The 17,321-nt window shown below is 44.1% G+C and overlaps 2 protein-coding genes across 6 annotated transcripts in view; both read left to right on the top strand.

Annotated features, from left to right (window-relative positions):
* LOC141584688 (uncharacterized) overlaps positions 1-5,934 on the top strand; it is a 119,867-nt gene extending 113,933 nt beyond the window's left edge. Inside the window, exon 5 of the mRNA XM_074400170.1 lies at positions 5,642-5,934. The gene's annotated coding sequence lies outside the window, so the exon portion shown is untranslated. The remainder of the gene's footprint in view (positions 1-5,641) is intronic.
* A 171-nt stretch (positions 5,935-6,105) lies between these two features.
* CYP20A1 (cytochrome P450 family 20 subfamily A member 1) overlaps positions 6,106-17,321 on the top strand; it is an 85,689-nt gene continuing 74,473 nt past the window's right edge. For 4 of the 5 annotated variants that reach the window (XR_012517641.1, XM_074399220.1, XM_074399221.1 and 1 more), the window contains exons 1-3: positions 6,106-6,263; positions 13,630-13,679; positions 14,562-14,728. Coding sequence is in view for 4 of the 5 variants with exons in the window: in XM_074399220.1 (XP_074255321.1) it covers positions 6,192-6,263; positions 13,630-13,679; positions 14,562-14,728 (289 nt within the window). In the remaining variant the exon portion in view is untranslated. Of the gene's footprint in view, positions 6,264-6,303; positions 8,709-13,629; positions 13,680-14,561; positions 14,729-17,321 lie in introns of those variants that run through there. The other variant, XM_039470129.2, reaches the window with a different exon arrangement.

The following is a 17,321-nucleotide window of genomic DNA, read 5'->3' as shown; positions in this document are numbered from 1 at the left end:
GAGCCAAATGTTAATCTCCAAGTCAGTGGGGAAGATGTCTCCAACTTTGCAGCAGCCTCTCCCCTCACAGGCCTGGAGGCTTAGGAAGAAAAAATGGTTTCCTAGGCTTGGCCCAGGGTCCCTCTGCTGTGTGTAGTCTAGGGACTTTATGCCTTGCATCCCAGCTGCTCCAGCCATGACTAACAGGGGCCAAGATACAGCTCAGGCTGTGGCTTCAGAGGATGCAAGCCCCAAACCTTGGCAGCTTCCATGTAGTGTTGAACCTGCAGGTGGACAGAAGTCAATAATTGAGGTTTGGGAATCTCTGCCTAGATTTCAGAGGATGTATGAAAAGGCCTGGATGTCCAGGCAGAAGTGTGCCACAGGGGCAGCACACTCATGGAGAACTTCTGCTAGGGCAGTACAGAAGGGAAATATGGGGTGGGTGCCCCAATAGAGAGTCCTCACTGGGGCACTGCCTAGTAGAGCTGAGAAGAGGGCCACTGTCCTCCAGACCCCAGAATGGTAGATCCATTGACAGCCTGCACTGCACACCTGAAAAAGCCGCAGACACACAACTCCAGCCTGTGAAAGCAGCCAAGAGGGAGGCTGTACCGTGCAAGCCACAGGGGCAGAGCTGCCCAAGACCATAGGAACCCACCTCTTATATCAGCATGACCCAGATGTGAGACATGGAGTCAAAGGAGATCATTTTGGAGCTTTAAGATTTGACTGCCCCACTGGATTTTGGACTTGTATGGGGTCATTAGCACCTTTGTTTTGGCCAGTTTCTCCCATTTGGAATGGGTGTATTTATATCCAATGCCTGCACCCCCATTGTATCTAAGAAGTAACTAACTTGCTTTTGATTTTACAGCATTATAGACAGAAGGGACTTGCCTTGTCTCAGAGGAGACTTTGAACTTTTGAGTTAATGCTGAAATGAGTTAAGACTTTGGGGGATGACTGGACGTAGTGGCTTACGTTTGTAATCCCAGCACTTTGGGAGGCCAAGGCAGGTGGATCCCAAGGTCAGGAGTTCAATACCAGCCTGGCCAACCTGATGAAACCCTGTCTCTACTAAAAATACAAAAAAAATTAGCCAGGCATGGTGGCAGTTGCCTATAATTCCAGCTACTTGGGAGGCTGAGGCAGAAGAATTCCTTGAACCCAGGAGGAGGAGATTGCAGTGAGTCAAGATTGTGCCATTGCACTCCAGCCTGGGCGAGAGAGTGAGACTCCATCTCAGGGGGGGAAAAAAAGACTTTGGGGGACTGTTGGGATGATTGGTTTTAAAATGTGAGGACATGAGATTTGGGAGGGGCCAGGGGTGTGATGATATGGTTTGGCTGTTTACCCACCCAAATCTCATCTTGAATTGTAGCTCCCACAATTCCCATGTGTCATAGGAGGGACCTGGAGGTAACTGAATCATGGCTGTTTTTCTGGGGGGAGGGTCTTTCCCATGCTATTCTTGTAATAGTGAACAAGTTTCATGAGATCTGATGGTTTTATAAAGGGGAGTTTCCCTGCACAAGTTCTCTTGGCTGCCACCATGTGAGACATGCATTTTACTTTCCACCATGATTGTGAAGCCTCCCCAGCCACATGGAACTGCAAGTCCATTAAACCGCTTTCTTTTGTAGATTGCCCAGTCTTGGGTATACTTTTCTCAGCAGCATGAAAAGGGACTAATATGGCAAGTTAATACATTGACTTCCCAAATTCTGGGTGAATGAAACCATATAAATAAATTTGGCCCTTACCATCCTTTATGTTTTATTTTCCTTAAATACCCATTCTCATACATGCTTCTTAGCATTCCTCTAATACAAATTAGCAAGGTCTTATTGCTCCTTTGATGTATAAGCCGATGTTCTGTTCCAGGTCCAGGCATTATGAATAGAGTATTTTAAAACAATAATAGAACCAACCAAATATCTTCTTTTTTTATAACCATGTGCTGGCAATAGTAAACTGTGAGTGACAAATTACCCACCCTGCCGTGCTCCATCACCTGTCCTCTTTTCTCTTGCAGTGCCACTGTTCTCTAGGAACTGAACTGGTAATTTTCTCCCTGGACTATGATGGTTTAACTGTTTTTATTGCCGACAGTCCGTTATTATCTTTATTATTTTATTAGTTTATTATTATCAGTCTTTATTGCCTAGAGATAATGAGGAGAAATGGGAATTCTTCCTCAGGAAAATGGGCCCTACCTTGTTATGTAACTGACCCAAAAGAAGTTTCTTAAAGACTTTCATATGAGGGAAGTTAGTTTCCTCAGACAGGGAAGATAGGCCCACTCCCCCATCAGCAAGAAGGGTTCAGTGGGACTTGGGGTTTCAGCTTTGTCTTTCTCTGACCAAATGTCCTGATCAGAGTCCTATTCCCTCTCAAATAGTTCCCTAATTTAGAATAAAAGACTTGGCAATATTCTGCTTCTAACTGGCATTATAACTCTACTACCTGCACAATTAGATTTTAGGGCCTGACTCAGCCACATGTGCCCTGCAGCTGCACAAAATATTCTTTTTTTTTTTTTTTTTTTGAGACAGAGTCTCACTCTGTAGCCCAGGCTGGAGTGCAGTGGCATGATCTCGGCTCACTGCAACATTTGCCTCCCCGGTTCAAGCAATTCTCCCTGCCTCAGCCTCCCTAGTAGCTGGGATTACAAGTGCCTGCCACCATGCCCAGCTATTTTTTGTATTTCTTTCTAGTAGAGAAAGGGTTTCACCCCATTGGCCAGGCTGGTCTTGAACTCCTGACCTCAGGTGATCCTCCCACCTCAGACTCCCAAAGTGGGATTATAGGCATGAGCCACCATGCCTGGCCACAAAATATTCTTTGAGAAGAATGGAAGCCTTCTGGTTCTTCATCTACACCATCTTATGTTGGAAAGTCAGGCCTAAAACTTTTTTTTTCTTTTAATAAGCTCTATACTGCAGTCAGAAATAGCCGTCTATCCCACCATCTTTTTTTTTTTTTTTTTTTTAGAGTCTCACGCTGTTGCACAAGCTGTGCAGTGGTGTCATCTCGACTCACTGCAACCTCTGCTTCCTGGGTTCTGGTGATCCTCCTGCCTCAGCCTCCTGAGAACCTGGGATTATAGTCATGTGCTACCTAGTCCACTTTCACTCTGTTGCTCAGGCTGGAGTACAGTGGGACCATCTTGGCTCACTGCAACTTCCGCTCCCTGGGTTCAAGTGATTCTCCTGCCTCAGCCTCCTGAGAAGCTGAGATTACAGGCACATGCCACTGCACCCAGCTAATTTTCATATTTTTAATAGATACAGGGTTTCACCATGTTGGCCAGGCTGCTCTTGAACTCCTGACCTCAAGTGATCTGCCCGCCTCAGCCTCCCAAAGTGCTGGCATTACAGGTATGAGTCACTGTGCCTGGCCAAGTTTATGTGTTTTTTTAGTCTGACAATAGTTATCACATCACTATTATATTTAAATTCCTTTTCATACACTTAAAAGAGAGCTGTAACAATTTCAAAAGGTGAATATTTTATTTATTTTTTTTTATTTTTATTTGAGATGGAGTTTTGCTTTTGTTGCCCAGGCTGGAGTGCAGTGGCACGATCTCAGCTCACTGCAACCTCCGCCTCCTGGGTTCAAGCTATTTTCCTGCCTCAGCCTCCTGAGAAGCTGGGATTACAGGTGCGTGCCACTGCACCTAGCTAATTTTTGTGTTTTTAATAGAGTCAGGGTTTCACCATGTTGGCCAGGCTGGTCTTGAACTCCTGACCTCAGTGATCTGCCCACCTCAGCCTCCCAAAGTGCTGGCATTACAGATGTGAGTCACTGAGCCTGGTCAAGTTTGTGTGTGTTTTTAAAGTCCGAGGATAGTTATCACATCACTATTATATTTAAATTCCTTTTCATACACTTGAAAGAAAGCTGTAACAATTTCAAAAAGTGAATAGTTATTTATTTATTTTTTGATACTGAGTTTTGCTTTTGTTGCCCAGGCTGGAGTGCAATGGTGTGATCTCAGCTCACTGCAACCTCCGCCTCCCGGGTTCAAGTGTGATTCTCCTGCTCCAGCCTCCCGAGTAGCTGGGACAACTGGCATGTGCCACCATGCCCAGCTAATTTTTGTATTTTTAGTGGAGACAGGGTTTCTCCAAGTTGGTCAGGGTGGTCTTGATCTCTGGATCTCAGGTGATCCACCCACCTCGGCCTCCCAAAGTGCTGGGATTACAGGCTTGAGCCACCACTCCCAGCCCAAAACATGAATATTTATAATATGCCAGAAACTTAATCCTTTAGTCAAGATAAAAACATGTGTGAAAGGAGATATATATATATATATATATATATATATATATATATATATATATAAAATATGTAATCCTTTTAGGGAGTACTAAAATGCTTTTAGGGAGTATAAACTAGGACCCAGGAGGCAGAGGTTGCAGTGAGCCGAGATCTCACTACTGCACTCCAGCCTCGGCTACAGAGCGAGACTGTCTCAAAAAACAAAAAACAAAAAACTCTAACGCTTACTGTTTTGAAAACCTATTGGGAACATCAGTTTGACAAGAAATGTCTTTACAATTCCAAACAAGAGACTTAAAAATGAAATTTGAACATATGACAGTTTAAAGCACATTTATATGCAGAGAAAGACTTAAAAATACAATTTCTACAAGTGAAATATTAAATAGCATGTTTCATTATATTTGCTATAGATGCCAAAAGAGTTGGCATTTTCAATGAGGTATGTTTCCTGCTTATGTAATAGTCATTTATCATAGAAGCTGTAAAATGCAATCTGGAATTTCTCTTGCCAAATTGCTTCCTGTGCTTGACATTTTATATTGTTAAAACTATCAAATCTATACATACTTTTAGGACACTTTCACTAAAGGGAGCACCAGTAAGTAGCAGGCCTTGCCTTGTATTTTATTAGCAATGTCAAAACTTCTGAGCCATACGAAATAGGAGTCCTAGGATATTTTATGCCCATGGCAACAAATGCCAAATACTGAAGTAGATAGCACCTACTCGGTTTTGCCAGCTGTGCTAAGTGCTTTTCATAAAACATGTAATTTAACCTACAGGCAACTCCGTGTGATATTATTTTCACTGTTTTGCTTAGAAGGAAATGGAAGCTTAGAAAACTCAAGCAATTTACCGAAAGTCAGAACTAACAGCAAGGAAATCTGAACAGTTTGCAGCCTCCGCTCACCAGAAAGTGTCAAAGAACCACATTTACTAGTACTTCAGACAGAAATTCTGCAAAACAAGGATTATCTACTCTTGTTTTACTCCCAGTCACTTCCCTGGCCCTGTTAGATCAGTGGTGGTTTTCACTCAAACTTATGTAATAGTGTCCCCGGGAGGGCTTTGTTAAAACAGATTCTTGTACCCGCCCCCCACACCCACCCACCCCCACCCCCGGCCCCGGCCCCGGCCCGAGTGTTTGATTCAATAGGTCTAGGTTGGGATCGAGAATCCGCATTTCTTTTGTTTTTTGAGACGGTCTTGCCCCGTCGACCAGGTTGGAGTACAGAGTTGCGTAGCCTGCGCCTCCCAGGCTGAAGCGACCCTCCAGCGTCAACCTCCGGTGTAGGTGGAGCCACAGGCGTGAGCCACCACGCCCGGCTAATTTGAATCTTTTTTTTTTTTTTTTTTTTTTTTTTTTTTGTAGAGACGGGGGTCTCGCTACGTTGCCCACTCTGGTGTCGATCCTCCCGCTTCAACCTCCCACGGTGCTGGGGTAGGTGGAGCCACCGCTTCCGGCATCGATAATCTGCATCTCTAACGAGTTCCCGGGCGACGCTGATGCTGGTTCGAGAACCACTCTTCGAAACCATTGGTTTAGAGGTTTTAATTCTGAACCCATTCGGCGGACAGAGCACTGCTAACTCCTAGCTTTTATCAGGAACCTGGGGTCTGCTTTCGCCAGCAACTAAGTCCCAAGTCGCGGGCGTATTCTGAAATCATGTGCACCGCAATCCCCGCCTTGGGGTGGAGGCCAGCGCTGGGCGGCCTCAGCCTCTGCCAGCTGCGCACAGGAGCCCGCTCCCCGGCTCCTCGGCGATCCATTGCTCTTTTCGCCGGCGCCGGCCGCAGCCCTCGGTCACGCCCCCGGCGGCCAGTTGGTTCGCGGGTCCCGCGGGGTGCCGCCCGCTGGGCCAGGCTGAGGCGCTGCTGCCGGAGCGGCGGATCCGAGACGTGGCTCCCTGGGCGGAAGAACCATGTTGGACTTCGCGATCTTCGCCGTCACCTTCTTGCTGGCGTTGGTGGGAGCGGTGCTCTACCTCTACCCGGTAAGCGTCTTCGTGGTTCTCTGGGGCCTCGGGCGCCGGCCCCGGCCTCTCTGTCACCCACCTCCAGGCCGAGCTGCCTGCTGCGGGCCGCAGGGGGCGGGCCTGAGGGAAGGGTCCAGGATCCTTCCAGGGCTTCCGCTCCGGAAACGCACCCGGAGTCACGTGACGCCCCTCCGGGCGCGCCTGGCGAGCGCGGTGAGCAACGTGGACTGCTCTGCTACCCTTCTGGCGCCGAGTTGGGCGGCCGTAGAGCTGCGGGCAGGCCTCACCTTTACGGGCACCCAGCCCCACTCTCCAAGGCGGCTCTCAAGTACTTTGGGCGGCTTTTTGGCAGTAACTCCGACAAACGCAAATTCCATTTCCCAGTGTGTCCGGGAAAAGACTCCAGGGCACGCCACTTCTTTCTCCTTTCTTGAGGATTCTTCAGTACTTCCGTCGTTCCCCTTTCCATCTGTCCATCGATCTATCCTGACTGAAATCCAAAGTGCTTGAGGTCCGGGTTTTGGTCCTCTGAGGGGCTTGGGGACAAATGCTCCTCCTGGGGAGAGAGCCGCGCTGCTGGTCGAGTGCGAGCTTTCCTCGGCCGCTGCTGCCTCTCCAAGCCTCCTGTTCTCTCTCCACTGGCTTCCCTCAGCCAGAGAGGGAGGGTCTGAAAACAAAAGCAGTGATGGTTGAGGAGCCGTCTTTAAAACCTGTTGTACACACTTTGGGAGGCTGAGGCGGTTGGATCACGAGGTCAGGAAATCGAGACCATCCTGGCCAACATGGTGAAACCCTATATCTACTAAAAATATAAAAATTACCTGGGTGTGCTGGCATGTGCCTGTAATCCCAGCTACTCGTGAGGCTGAGGCAGGAGAATCGTTTGAACCCGGGAAGCAGAGATTGCAGTGAGCCGAGATCGCGCCATTGCACTCCATCCTGGCGACACAGCGAGACTCCGTCTCAAAGAAAAAAGAGGAAAAAAAACGTTCTACAAGGCAAGGTGGTGGTTTTACAGTGAAAGTTGAAAAGTTACAGTGACAGTTGAACTGCTGGAATTGACCATACATCTTCTTAAATGTTGTTTTCCGAGCAGGTAAATGGATTAGACTGGAATCTTGCAACTACGCAATCAGGGACTTCCTGAAATCTTATTTTCTGAGAAACTAAACAGTTTTAGAACTTTTGGTGATTTTAAAATAATACTCTTCTTTGATCAGCTCATAGAAGCACACTGTTTATTCTTGCCACTAGATATGTACCAGTTACCATTCCAAATGTGCTGGGAATCCAGCTGTGAACAAACTGGACAGAAAATTCCTGATACTTGGAATTTATTTTCTAAAGAAGGTGGACAGACAATAGAAACAAGTAACAGGATTGTGGGTAGAAATAAAGTTGGGGATAGGTAGATTGTTATTTTAAAGCAGAATGGTCAAGAGCTAAGAAGACATTGAAGCAGAGACTCGAAGAAGGTGAAGGTGCAAGCCATTCAGGTATCTGAGAAAGCATTCTGGGTCGAGGGAGCAGCAAATGCAAACCCTCAGAGGTATGCCTGGTGTGTTCCTGGAAAGCAAGGGGATGAGTGTGGTTACAGTGTAGGAAGAGACCAGAGGAAAGAAAGAGAGATGGGAGTGAAGGACAGAATTTAAATGGCTTGTAAGGCTTTTTTTATGGACTTTTGCTTTGTGCCACTGGAGGATTTCAGCAGATGAATGGCATTTGAAATTGGATAGTACTAAAATTTAATCTTATTAGGTAAATTTTAAAAGAATCATTCTGGTTGCTAAGTTAAAAATAGACTTAGGGGTCTCCAGGTAAAGATGGAAGCAAAGAGAGTAGTTAGGAGGGTATTACTTCATCTTGGATCTTGGTAGTAGTGGCAGAGACAGTGAAAACTAGTCATTTGTGAAGATAGTGCCAGTGGAATTTCCCAGTGGATTGGATGTGAAATGTGAAAGAGAGGCATCAAGGAAAATACCAGTTATTTTTTAGCCTGGTTTCTGGAAGGATGGATTAATTCCAGGGAAGATCAGGAGTTTTGCTGTTGCTGGTTGTTCCTTAGTTTTATTTTGGTGAGAGGTGGTGAGGATTTATAGAGATTAGGAGTTGTTTTTGGGTAGGCTAGTTTTGAGATGCCTGTTAGACATCCAAGTGGAGATATTGAGGAGTAACTGAATATGTGTCTTGGGTTTATGGGAAAAGTCCAGGCTAAAGATATGTATTTGGGAGCTATCAGTGTATAGATTGTATTTAAAGCTAGGAGAACTGGTTGCAATCTCCCAGATGATTTAGATACAGGAGAGAAGAGGTCCAGGGACCATACCCTGGGTTCTGCAATGTTAATGGTTGAGGAGAAAAAGAGGAGCCAGCAAAGGAGACTGAGGAGCAGAACCACATAAAATAAAAGGAAGCCAGATGTTTTAAGCGGAAGAGGATAATCAGCTAAGTCAAATGCTGCAGGTAGGTCAAGTTAAGGCCTAAGAATTTAATTATATTGGTAATTGTTTTTTGTTTTGTTTTGTTTAAGAGACAGAGTCTCACTTTCTTGCCCAGGCTGGATGTAGTGGTGCCATCATAGTTCATGGTAACCTCAAACTCCTGGCCCCATGCGATCCTCCCACCTTAGCCTCTCAAGTTGCTGGGACTACATGCGCATGCCACCACACCTGGCTAATTTTTAAATTTTCATTTTTTATTTATTGATGTGGAGTCTCGCTCTCTCACCCAGGCTGGAGTGCAGTGGCAAGATCTCAGCTTACTGCAGCCTCTTGTCTCCCAGGTTCAAGTGATTCTAATGCCCCAGCCTCTCAAGTAGCCGGAACTACAGGCACACACCACCACTCCTGGCTAATTTTTTATATTTTTAGTAGAGGCAAGATTTTACCATGTTGGCTGGGCTGGTCTTGAACTCCTGACCTCAAGTGATTGGCCTGCCTTGGCCTCCCAAAGCACTGGGATTACAGGTGTGAGCCACTGCACCCAGCCTACTTTTTAGATTTTTTATAGAAATGGGGTCCCACTATGTTGCTCAGGCTGGTCTCAAACTTCTGGGCTGAAGTGATCCTCCTGCCTCAGCCTTCCATGATCTGGGATTACAGGCATGAGCCACTGCAACATTTGTAATCTTAAAAAGAGCAGTTTCAGTGTAATTGGGGTAATGAACCTAAATGGTGTAGATTCAGAGATATCAAGTATAGACAGCTCGTTAGAATTTTGTAGTAAAGGGGGATGGTAACTAGAGAGGGAAGTGAGGTGAAGGGACTCTTAAGGTAGGAGAAACTTCCATCAAATCATTTATGTTAAAAAAAAAAAAAAAAAGGTAGGAGAAATTACATTGTACTGATGAGGGCTGTCAAGTCATGAAGAAAAAACTGATAATACGAGAAGCATCTGGCCAGCACAGTGATTCAAGCCTGTAATCCCAGCACTTCGGGAGAATGGGGTGGGAGGATTGCTTGAACTTAGTAGTTTGAGACTAGCCTGAGTATTATAGTGAGACCCTGTCTCTAAAAACAATGAAAATAAAAAATTAGGCATGGTGATGAGCATCTGTGGTCCCTGGTCCCAGCTACTTAAGAGGCTGACGCAGGAGGATCACTTGAGCCTGGGAAATCAAGGCTGCAGTGAGCCAAGAGTACGCCACTGCACTCTAGTGTGGGTGACAGAGCAAGCAAGACCCTGTCTCAAAAAAAAAAAAAAAAAAAAAAGGCTTAGGTTCCATGGTCTGTTACTGTAACCACCCTTTTGCACATACCTTCAACTCCTTTGTGCTGTATCCCTTTGTCATAATCATCTAGAAAACCCCAATTCTCATTAAATTCAGTGCTCTGTCAGTTACGCCCCTAAACCCACACAGCTGAAAAACAAAAACCATGCAGGCAGAAAAGAACACAGCCATACTAACTAGTCTCATTTTAAATTTATGAACCTTAAGTGGGGTGTCTGGAAATCACTTGGTACATTCACTCACCTAATCCTCTAGATAACTTTTCACTCCTTCCCTATCTTTAAATCTCCTGTCTTCACCAATAATTAATAATCTCGTTTTCTTTTTTTGAGCCGGAGTCTCACTCCAGCTGCAACCAGGCTGGAATGCAATGGCATGGTCTCGGCTCACTGCAACCTCTGCCTCCCGGGTTCAAGTGATTCTCCTACCTCAGCCGCCCAATTAGCTGGGACTACAGGCATGGGCCCCCACACCTGGCTAATTTTTGTATTTTTAATAGAGACAGGGTTTTACTATGTTGACAAGGCTAGTCTCAAATTCCTGACCTCATAATCTGTCTCGCCTCTATTTCTTTTCTTTTTTGAGATGGAATTTCACTCTGTTGCCCAGGTTGGAGTGCAGTGGAGTGATCTTGGCTCACTGCAATCTCAGCCTCCTGGGTTCAAGCAATTCTCTTGTCTCAGCCTCCAGAGTAGTGGGACTACAGGCACACGCCACCATGCCTGACTAATTTCTATATTTTTAGTAGAGATGGGGTTTTACCATGTTGGCTAAGACATTCTTGATCTCCTGACCTTGTGATTTGCCCACCTCTGTCTCCCAAAGTGCCAGGATTACAGGCCTGAGCCACCGCACCTGGCCTCTTTTTTTTTTGAAATGGAGTCTTGCTTTGTCGCCCAGGCTAGAGTGCAGTGGCATGATCTTGGCTCATTGTAACCTCCGCCTCCTGGGTTCAGGTGATTCTCCTGCCTCAGCCACCCAGGTAGCTGGGACTACAGGTGTGTGCCACCACGCTCAGCTAATTTTTTGTATTTTTAGTAGAGACGGGGTTTCACCATATTAGCCAAGTTGGTCTTGAACTCCTGACCTCGTGATCCACCCACCTCAGCCTCCCAAAGTGCTGGGATTACAGGTGTGAGCCACCTTGCCTGGCCTTTTTTTTAGACAAAGTCTCCCAGGCTGGAATGAAGTGACGTTATCTCAGCTCACTGCAATCTATGCCTCCTGAGCTCAAGCAATTCTCCTGCCTCAGCCTCCTGAGTATCTGGGATTACAGGTGCCTTCCACCATGCCCTGCTAATTTTTCTATTTTTAGTAGAGATGCAGTTTTACCATGTTGGCTGCATGGCTGGTTTTGAATTCCAGACCTAAAGTTATCTGCTTGCCTCAGCCTCCCAAAGTATTGGGATTACAGGCATGAGCCACTGCGCCTGGCCTCTTTTTTTTTTTTTTTTTTTTTTTTTTGCCTTTTTTTTTTTGAGATGGGGTCTCACTTTGTCTCCTAGGCTGGAGTGCAATGTTGTGACCTTGGCTTACTGTAGCCTTGACTTCCCAGGCTCAAGTGATCCTCCTGCCTCAGCCTACCTAGTAGCTAAGATTGCAGCACTGGCCACTGCACCCAGCTAATTTTTTGTATTTTTCAGAGAGACGGGATTTTGCCATGTTGCCCAAGCTGTTCTCAAACTCCTGGACTCAAATGATCAGCCTACCTTGGTCTCCCAAAGTACTGGGATTACAGATGTGAGCCACCACACCTGGCCTATTTCATTGAAAAAATAAACCAGTGGCCGGGCACGGTGGCTCAAGCCTGTAATCCTAGCACTTTGGGAGGCCGAGGTGGGTGGATCATGAGGTCAAGAGATCGAGACCATCCTGGTCAACGTGGTGAAACCCCGTCTCTACTAAAAATACAAAAAAAATTAGCTGGGCATGGTGGCGCGTGCCTGTAATCCCAGCTACTCAGGAGGCTGAGGCAGGAGAATTGCCTGAACCCAGGAGGGGGAGGTTGTGGTGAGCCGAGATCGTGCCATTGCACTCCAGCCTGGGTAAGAAGAGCAAAACTCCGTCTCAAAAAAAAAAAAGAAAAGAAAAAAAATAAACCAATCCCAAGCTAACTTCCACACCACCCTACCTATCTGCCAAAGTTTGTGCCCTTATATTTCACCTTCCCTCCTATTACTATGAACTGTCTATGCTCCCAATTAAATGCTTCACCATCTTTTCACTCCTGTACTAGATCTAACTTCCTACTAACTCAAGAAAATGGCTCCAGCACAACAGTTTTCTGTTTCCTTTTTTTTTTTTTCTGTTGAAACAAGTCTCAGTCTGTCATCCAAGCTCGAGTCCAGTGGTGCAGCCACAGCTCACTGCAACCTCTGCCTCCCAGGTTCAAGTGATTTTCATGCTTCAGCCTCCTGAGTAGCTGGGACTATAGGAGTGTGCCACCATGCCCAGCTAATTTTTGTATTTTTAGTAGAGACAGGGTTACCATGTTTGTCAGGCTGGTCTTGAACTCCTCACCTCAAGTGATCATCCACCTCAGCCTCCCGAAGTGCTGGGATTACAGGTATGAGCCACTGTGCCCGGCCCAGCACAGGAATTTTCTTCTGTTTCTTACATCATCATAATGAAACTATTAGAAGCATGGACCTTATTATTATTATTATTATTTTTTGTAAAGCCAAGCCAGCTGGAACCATATGTAAACTCAACAGAGACAACAAAGAAAAGTGTACTTGATGTAAAGAAAAATGTTACTTGATGTAAAGTTATATTAAATTCTTCAAATACCTTAGTTTAATTGACACAGGAAGAATAATAACCTGAATGAAATCGTTCTTTTTTAAAAAAAAAAAAAAAAAAAAAACTTTTTTAAGTTCAGGGATGCAAATCTGTTTTTGTTACATAGGTAAACTTGTATCATGGGGGTTTATTGTACAGAAAATGTCATCATCCAGATAATTATTAAGCCTAGTACCCATTAGTTGTTATTCCTAATCCTCTGACCCTCTGAAAGTCCCCAGTGTGTATTATTCCCCTCTATGTGTTCATGTATTCTTATTGTTTACCTCCCACTTATAAGTGAGAACATGTAGTATTTGGTTTTCTGTACCTGTGTTAGTTTGCTAAGGATGATGGCCTCCAGCTCCATACATATCCCTGCAAAGGACATGGAAATTATTCTTTTGCATGCAAAGTACCCCTTTTTTTATATTTTAATATAGAAATAATTTCTTAAATTCAACTTAATTGGAAAGCCATTATTTAGGTCGGGCACAGCGGCTTATGTCTGTAATCCCAGCACTTCAAGAGGCTGAGGCTGGTGGATCACAAGGTCAAGAGATGGAGACCATCCTGACCAACATGGTGAAACCCCATCTCAACTAAAATATAAAAATTAGCTAGATGTGGTGGCATACGCCTGTAGTCCCAGCTTATTTGGGAGGCTGAGGCAGGGGAATCACTTGAACCCAGTAAGCTGAGATCACACCATTGTATTCCATCCTGGCAACAGAGCAAGACTACATCTCAAAAAAAAAAAAAAAAAAAAAAAAAAAGCCATTATTTAAGGTCCTGCAGATGTCTTGGTGAAACACATCTGACTTATGGGATATATAATAATTCATTATTATAAACTATTTTTTTCCATGTAAGGCTTCCAGACAAGCTGCAGGAATTCCAGGGATTACTCCAACTGAAGAAAAGTGAGTAATTATTTTCTTGGAATCAAGTAGAGTTAGTTAGTCATTATTGATATCAAGACTAAACCATGTTTTTAGCTAATCACAGTAGCTCTTGCCAGCTACTGAGGAGGTTGAGGTGGAGGATCACTTGAGGCCAGGCGTTTAATGCTACAGTGAGCTATGATTATGCCACTGTACTCCAGCCTAGGCAACAGAGACAGACCCTGTTTCTAAAAATAAATAAATAAATAAATAGAAAACTAAGGTTTTTTTGTGGTAGGACTAGGCAGACAGATGGAATAGAGTAGGTAGTTCAGAAGACAAACCAAATATATATGATAAACCGTGTTTTTAGATTACTCATCTTATCCAATTCCTTTGATTGCCCTAAATTTATCTTGGCACTTAACCTTAACTTTGTTAAGAACAGAAAAGAGGGTCGTGTAAATCAAAATATTTCATTGCTTTCACTTCCCCTTGCCAGCGAAAGCTAAAAAGAGAATTAAGATAGAAGGAAAGAAGGAAAAGATTGCCATAGCTGATCTGATGATTTTCATCAGCTGATGATTTTCATCAGCTGATGATGTCTATTATTATCTCAGTTAGGTGCTGGGTAGCTAAGTTGGATAGCTTTCTGGTATCTAAGTCAGATGTTCCTGTGGAGCTTTTTTATTTGGTATAAAGTGTTAAGAATTCTTAAAATAGCAGATAAATCTATATTCAAATGTAACTATAGAAACATAGTAAGAAGGCAAATATAATTGAGTTTTGGATTTTGCAGTAATTTGAATTTCATGAATCTTTGTTCTCATTTATTGACACAGTTAATTCAGAGTCAGCTATTGTTTTTCTGATTTTTCCAAGCTAAACTAATTATTTTATCAAATATTGCTCTTTTGTCAGAGATGGTAATCTTCCAGATATCGTGAATAGTGGAAGTTTGCACGAGTTCCTGGTTAATTTACATGAGAGATACGGGCCTGTGGTCTCCTTCTGGTTTGGTGGGCGCCTTGTGGTTAGTTTGGGCACTGTTGATGTACTGAAGCAACATATCAACCCCAATAAGACACGTAAGTTTACTTTTCTTTCTAATTACCTGATCCTTACCTTTTAAGAATGAATGTTTAGGCCAGGCATGGTGGCTCATGCCTGTAATCCCAGCACTTTGGCAGGCTGAGGCAGGTGGATCACTTGAGGCCAGGAGTTTGAGACCAGGCTGACCAACATGGCAAAACCCCATCTCTACTAAAAATACAAAAACTAGCCAGGTGTGGTGGCACATGCCTGTAATCCCAGCTACTCAGGAGGCTGAGGCAGGAGAATCTCTTGAACCTGGGAGGCAGAGGCTTCAGTGAGCCAAGATTGTGCCACTGTACTCCAGCCTAGGCAACAGAGCAAGACTTGTCTCAAAAAAGAAAATTAAATTAAATTTAAAAGAATGAATGTTTATAAATAACTGTATATATACATTGTTCTTGGATAGGAATAGTCAACATTTATTGAGTGCTTTGTACTATGTGCTAGGCACTGTGCTGCAGTTTTATTACCTCATTTAAGATAGTATTTTATATAATTGTGTTTTTCCTTAATATATAAGTGTTTATGATAAATTCTCAGTGTAAATTCCAACAGGATTTTTTTGGGACTCTGAAAAAATGGTTCCAAGGTATATCTGGAAGAGTAAATGTACATGATCAGCCAGGAAATAATCTTAGAATATTAATGGGCCGGGCACGTGGCCCATGCTGTAATCCCAGCGCTTTGGGAGGCTGAGGTTGGTTGATTATGAGGTCAGGAGATCAAGACCATCGTAGCCAACATGGTGAAACCCCATCTCTACTAAAAATACGAAAATTAGCCGAGCATGGTGGTGCACGCCTATAGTCTCAGCTACTCGGGAGGCTGAGGCAGAATAATAGCTTGAACCCAGGAGGTGGAGGTGGCAGTGAGCTGAGATCACACCACTGCACTCCAGCCTAGGCAACAGAGCGAGGAGATTCTATCTCAGGAAAAAAAAAAAAAAAAAAAAAAAAAAGAATATTAATGAGGGAAATACTTGTATTATCAGTTAGTATAGTGTATTATAAAGCTAGATTAATTTAAAGAATCTCATACTGGCCAGGCGCGGTGGCTCACACCTGTAATCCCAACACTTTGGGAGGCCTAGATGGGAGGATCACTTGAGCCCAGGAGTTAAAGATCAGTCTGGGTAACATAGTGAGACCTCATCTCTGCAAAAAATATACAAAAATTAGCCAGATGTGATGCATGTGTCTGTAGACCGAGCTACTTGGGAGGCTGAAATAGGAGGATCGCTTGAGTTCAGGAGGTTGAAGCTGCATTGAGCCAAGGTTGCAGGACTCTACTCTAGCCAGGCAGCCAGGGGATAGAGTAAGACCCTGTTGCTGTAAAAAAAAAAAAAAAAAAAAAAAGAGAGAGAGGAAATCTCCTGGCCAGGCCCGATGGCTCCTGCCTGTAGTCCCAGCACTTTGGGAGGCTGAGGCAGGTGGATCACCTGAGGTCAGGAGTTGGAGACCAGCCTGGCCAACCTGGTGAAACCCTGTCTCTACTAAAAATACAAAAATTAGCCAGGCCTAATGATGCATGCCTATAATCCCAGCTACTGGGGAGGCTGAGGCAGGAGAATCTCTTGAACCCAGGAGGCAGAGGTTGCAGTGAGCTAAGATCGAGCCACTGTACTCCAGCCTGGGTGACAGAGAGAGATTCTGTCTCAAAAAAAAAAAAAAAAAAAAAAAAAACTCATACTGTGGTAGAGCTAGACAAACAGATGTAATCAAGTAGATAGTTCAGACGACAAACCAAATGTATGTGATAAAGATAGCATTTTATGACAAAAGAGAAAAGTAATAAATGGTTTTGGGAATATTGGTTAGATTTGGAAAAAATAAATCTCAGTCCCTGCCTTATTTGTTATTTTTTTTCTCCCTCTTTTGCCCAGGCTAGAGTGCAGTGGTACTATCACAGCTCACTGTATAACCTACAACTCCTGGGCTCAAGTGATCCTCCCACCTCAGCCTTTGAGTAGGTGGGACTATAGGCATGCACCCCCATGCCTGGCTAATTATTTTTTTTCCTTTTTAGTGGAGATGAGGTCTCACCACGTTGTCCAGAGTGGCCTCCAACTCCTAGACTCAAGCAATTCTCCTACCTCTGCCCTGCAAAATACTGGGATTACACATGTGAGCCATTGCACCTGGCGTCTCCCTTATTCCTTATATCTAAATAAATTCTAGATGATTAAAATATCAGGTCATAAAGGTAATACAAGAAAACTTGGTTAAATATTAAATTTTGTCTCTTTGGTTGGGGAGAATGTACATAAACCTTTTCTTAACAATGGTATAAGATCTAGGAGATATAAAACACAAGTTAGATAAACCTATCTACATAAAAATGAAAAATTTTAGTACAATAACAAACACCTTGAATGGATGCAGTAGCACATACCTGAATTCTCAGCTACTCAGGAAGCTGAGGTGGGAGGATCACTTGAACTCAAGAGTTGAAGACCAGTCTGGGAGAAACATTGAGACTCTGTCTGTGATTTAAAAAACAAAGTCAAAATCACCTTTAGAAAGGAAGAAAGAGATGAGAAAATGTTGACCACACATTGTTAAACCTGATGTATAGTAATCAATTACC

The sequence above is a fragment of the Saimiri boliviensis genome, chromosome 5 (assembly GCF_048565385.1).
Source record: "Saimiri boliviensis isolate mSaiBol1 chromosome 5, mSaiBol1.pri, whole genome shotgun sequence".
Lineage (NCBI taxonomy): Eukaryota > Metazoa > Chordata > Mammalia > Primates > Cebidae > Saimiri > Saimiri boliviensis.
Note: the sequence above shows the minus strand (reverse complement) of the source record. Positions and strands in the feature narration are given on the sequence as shown.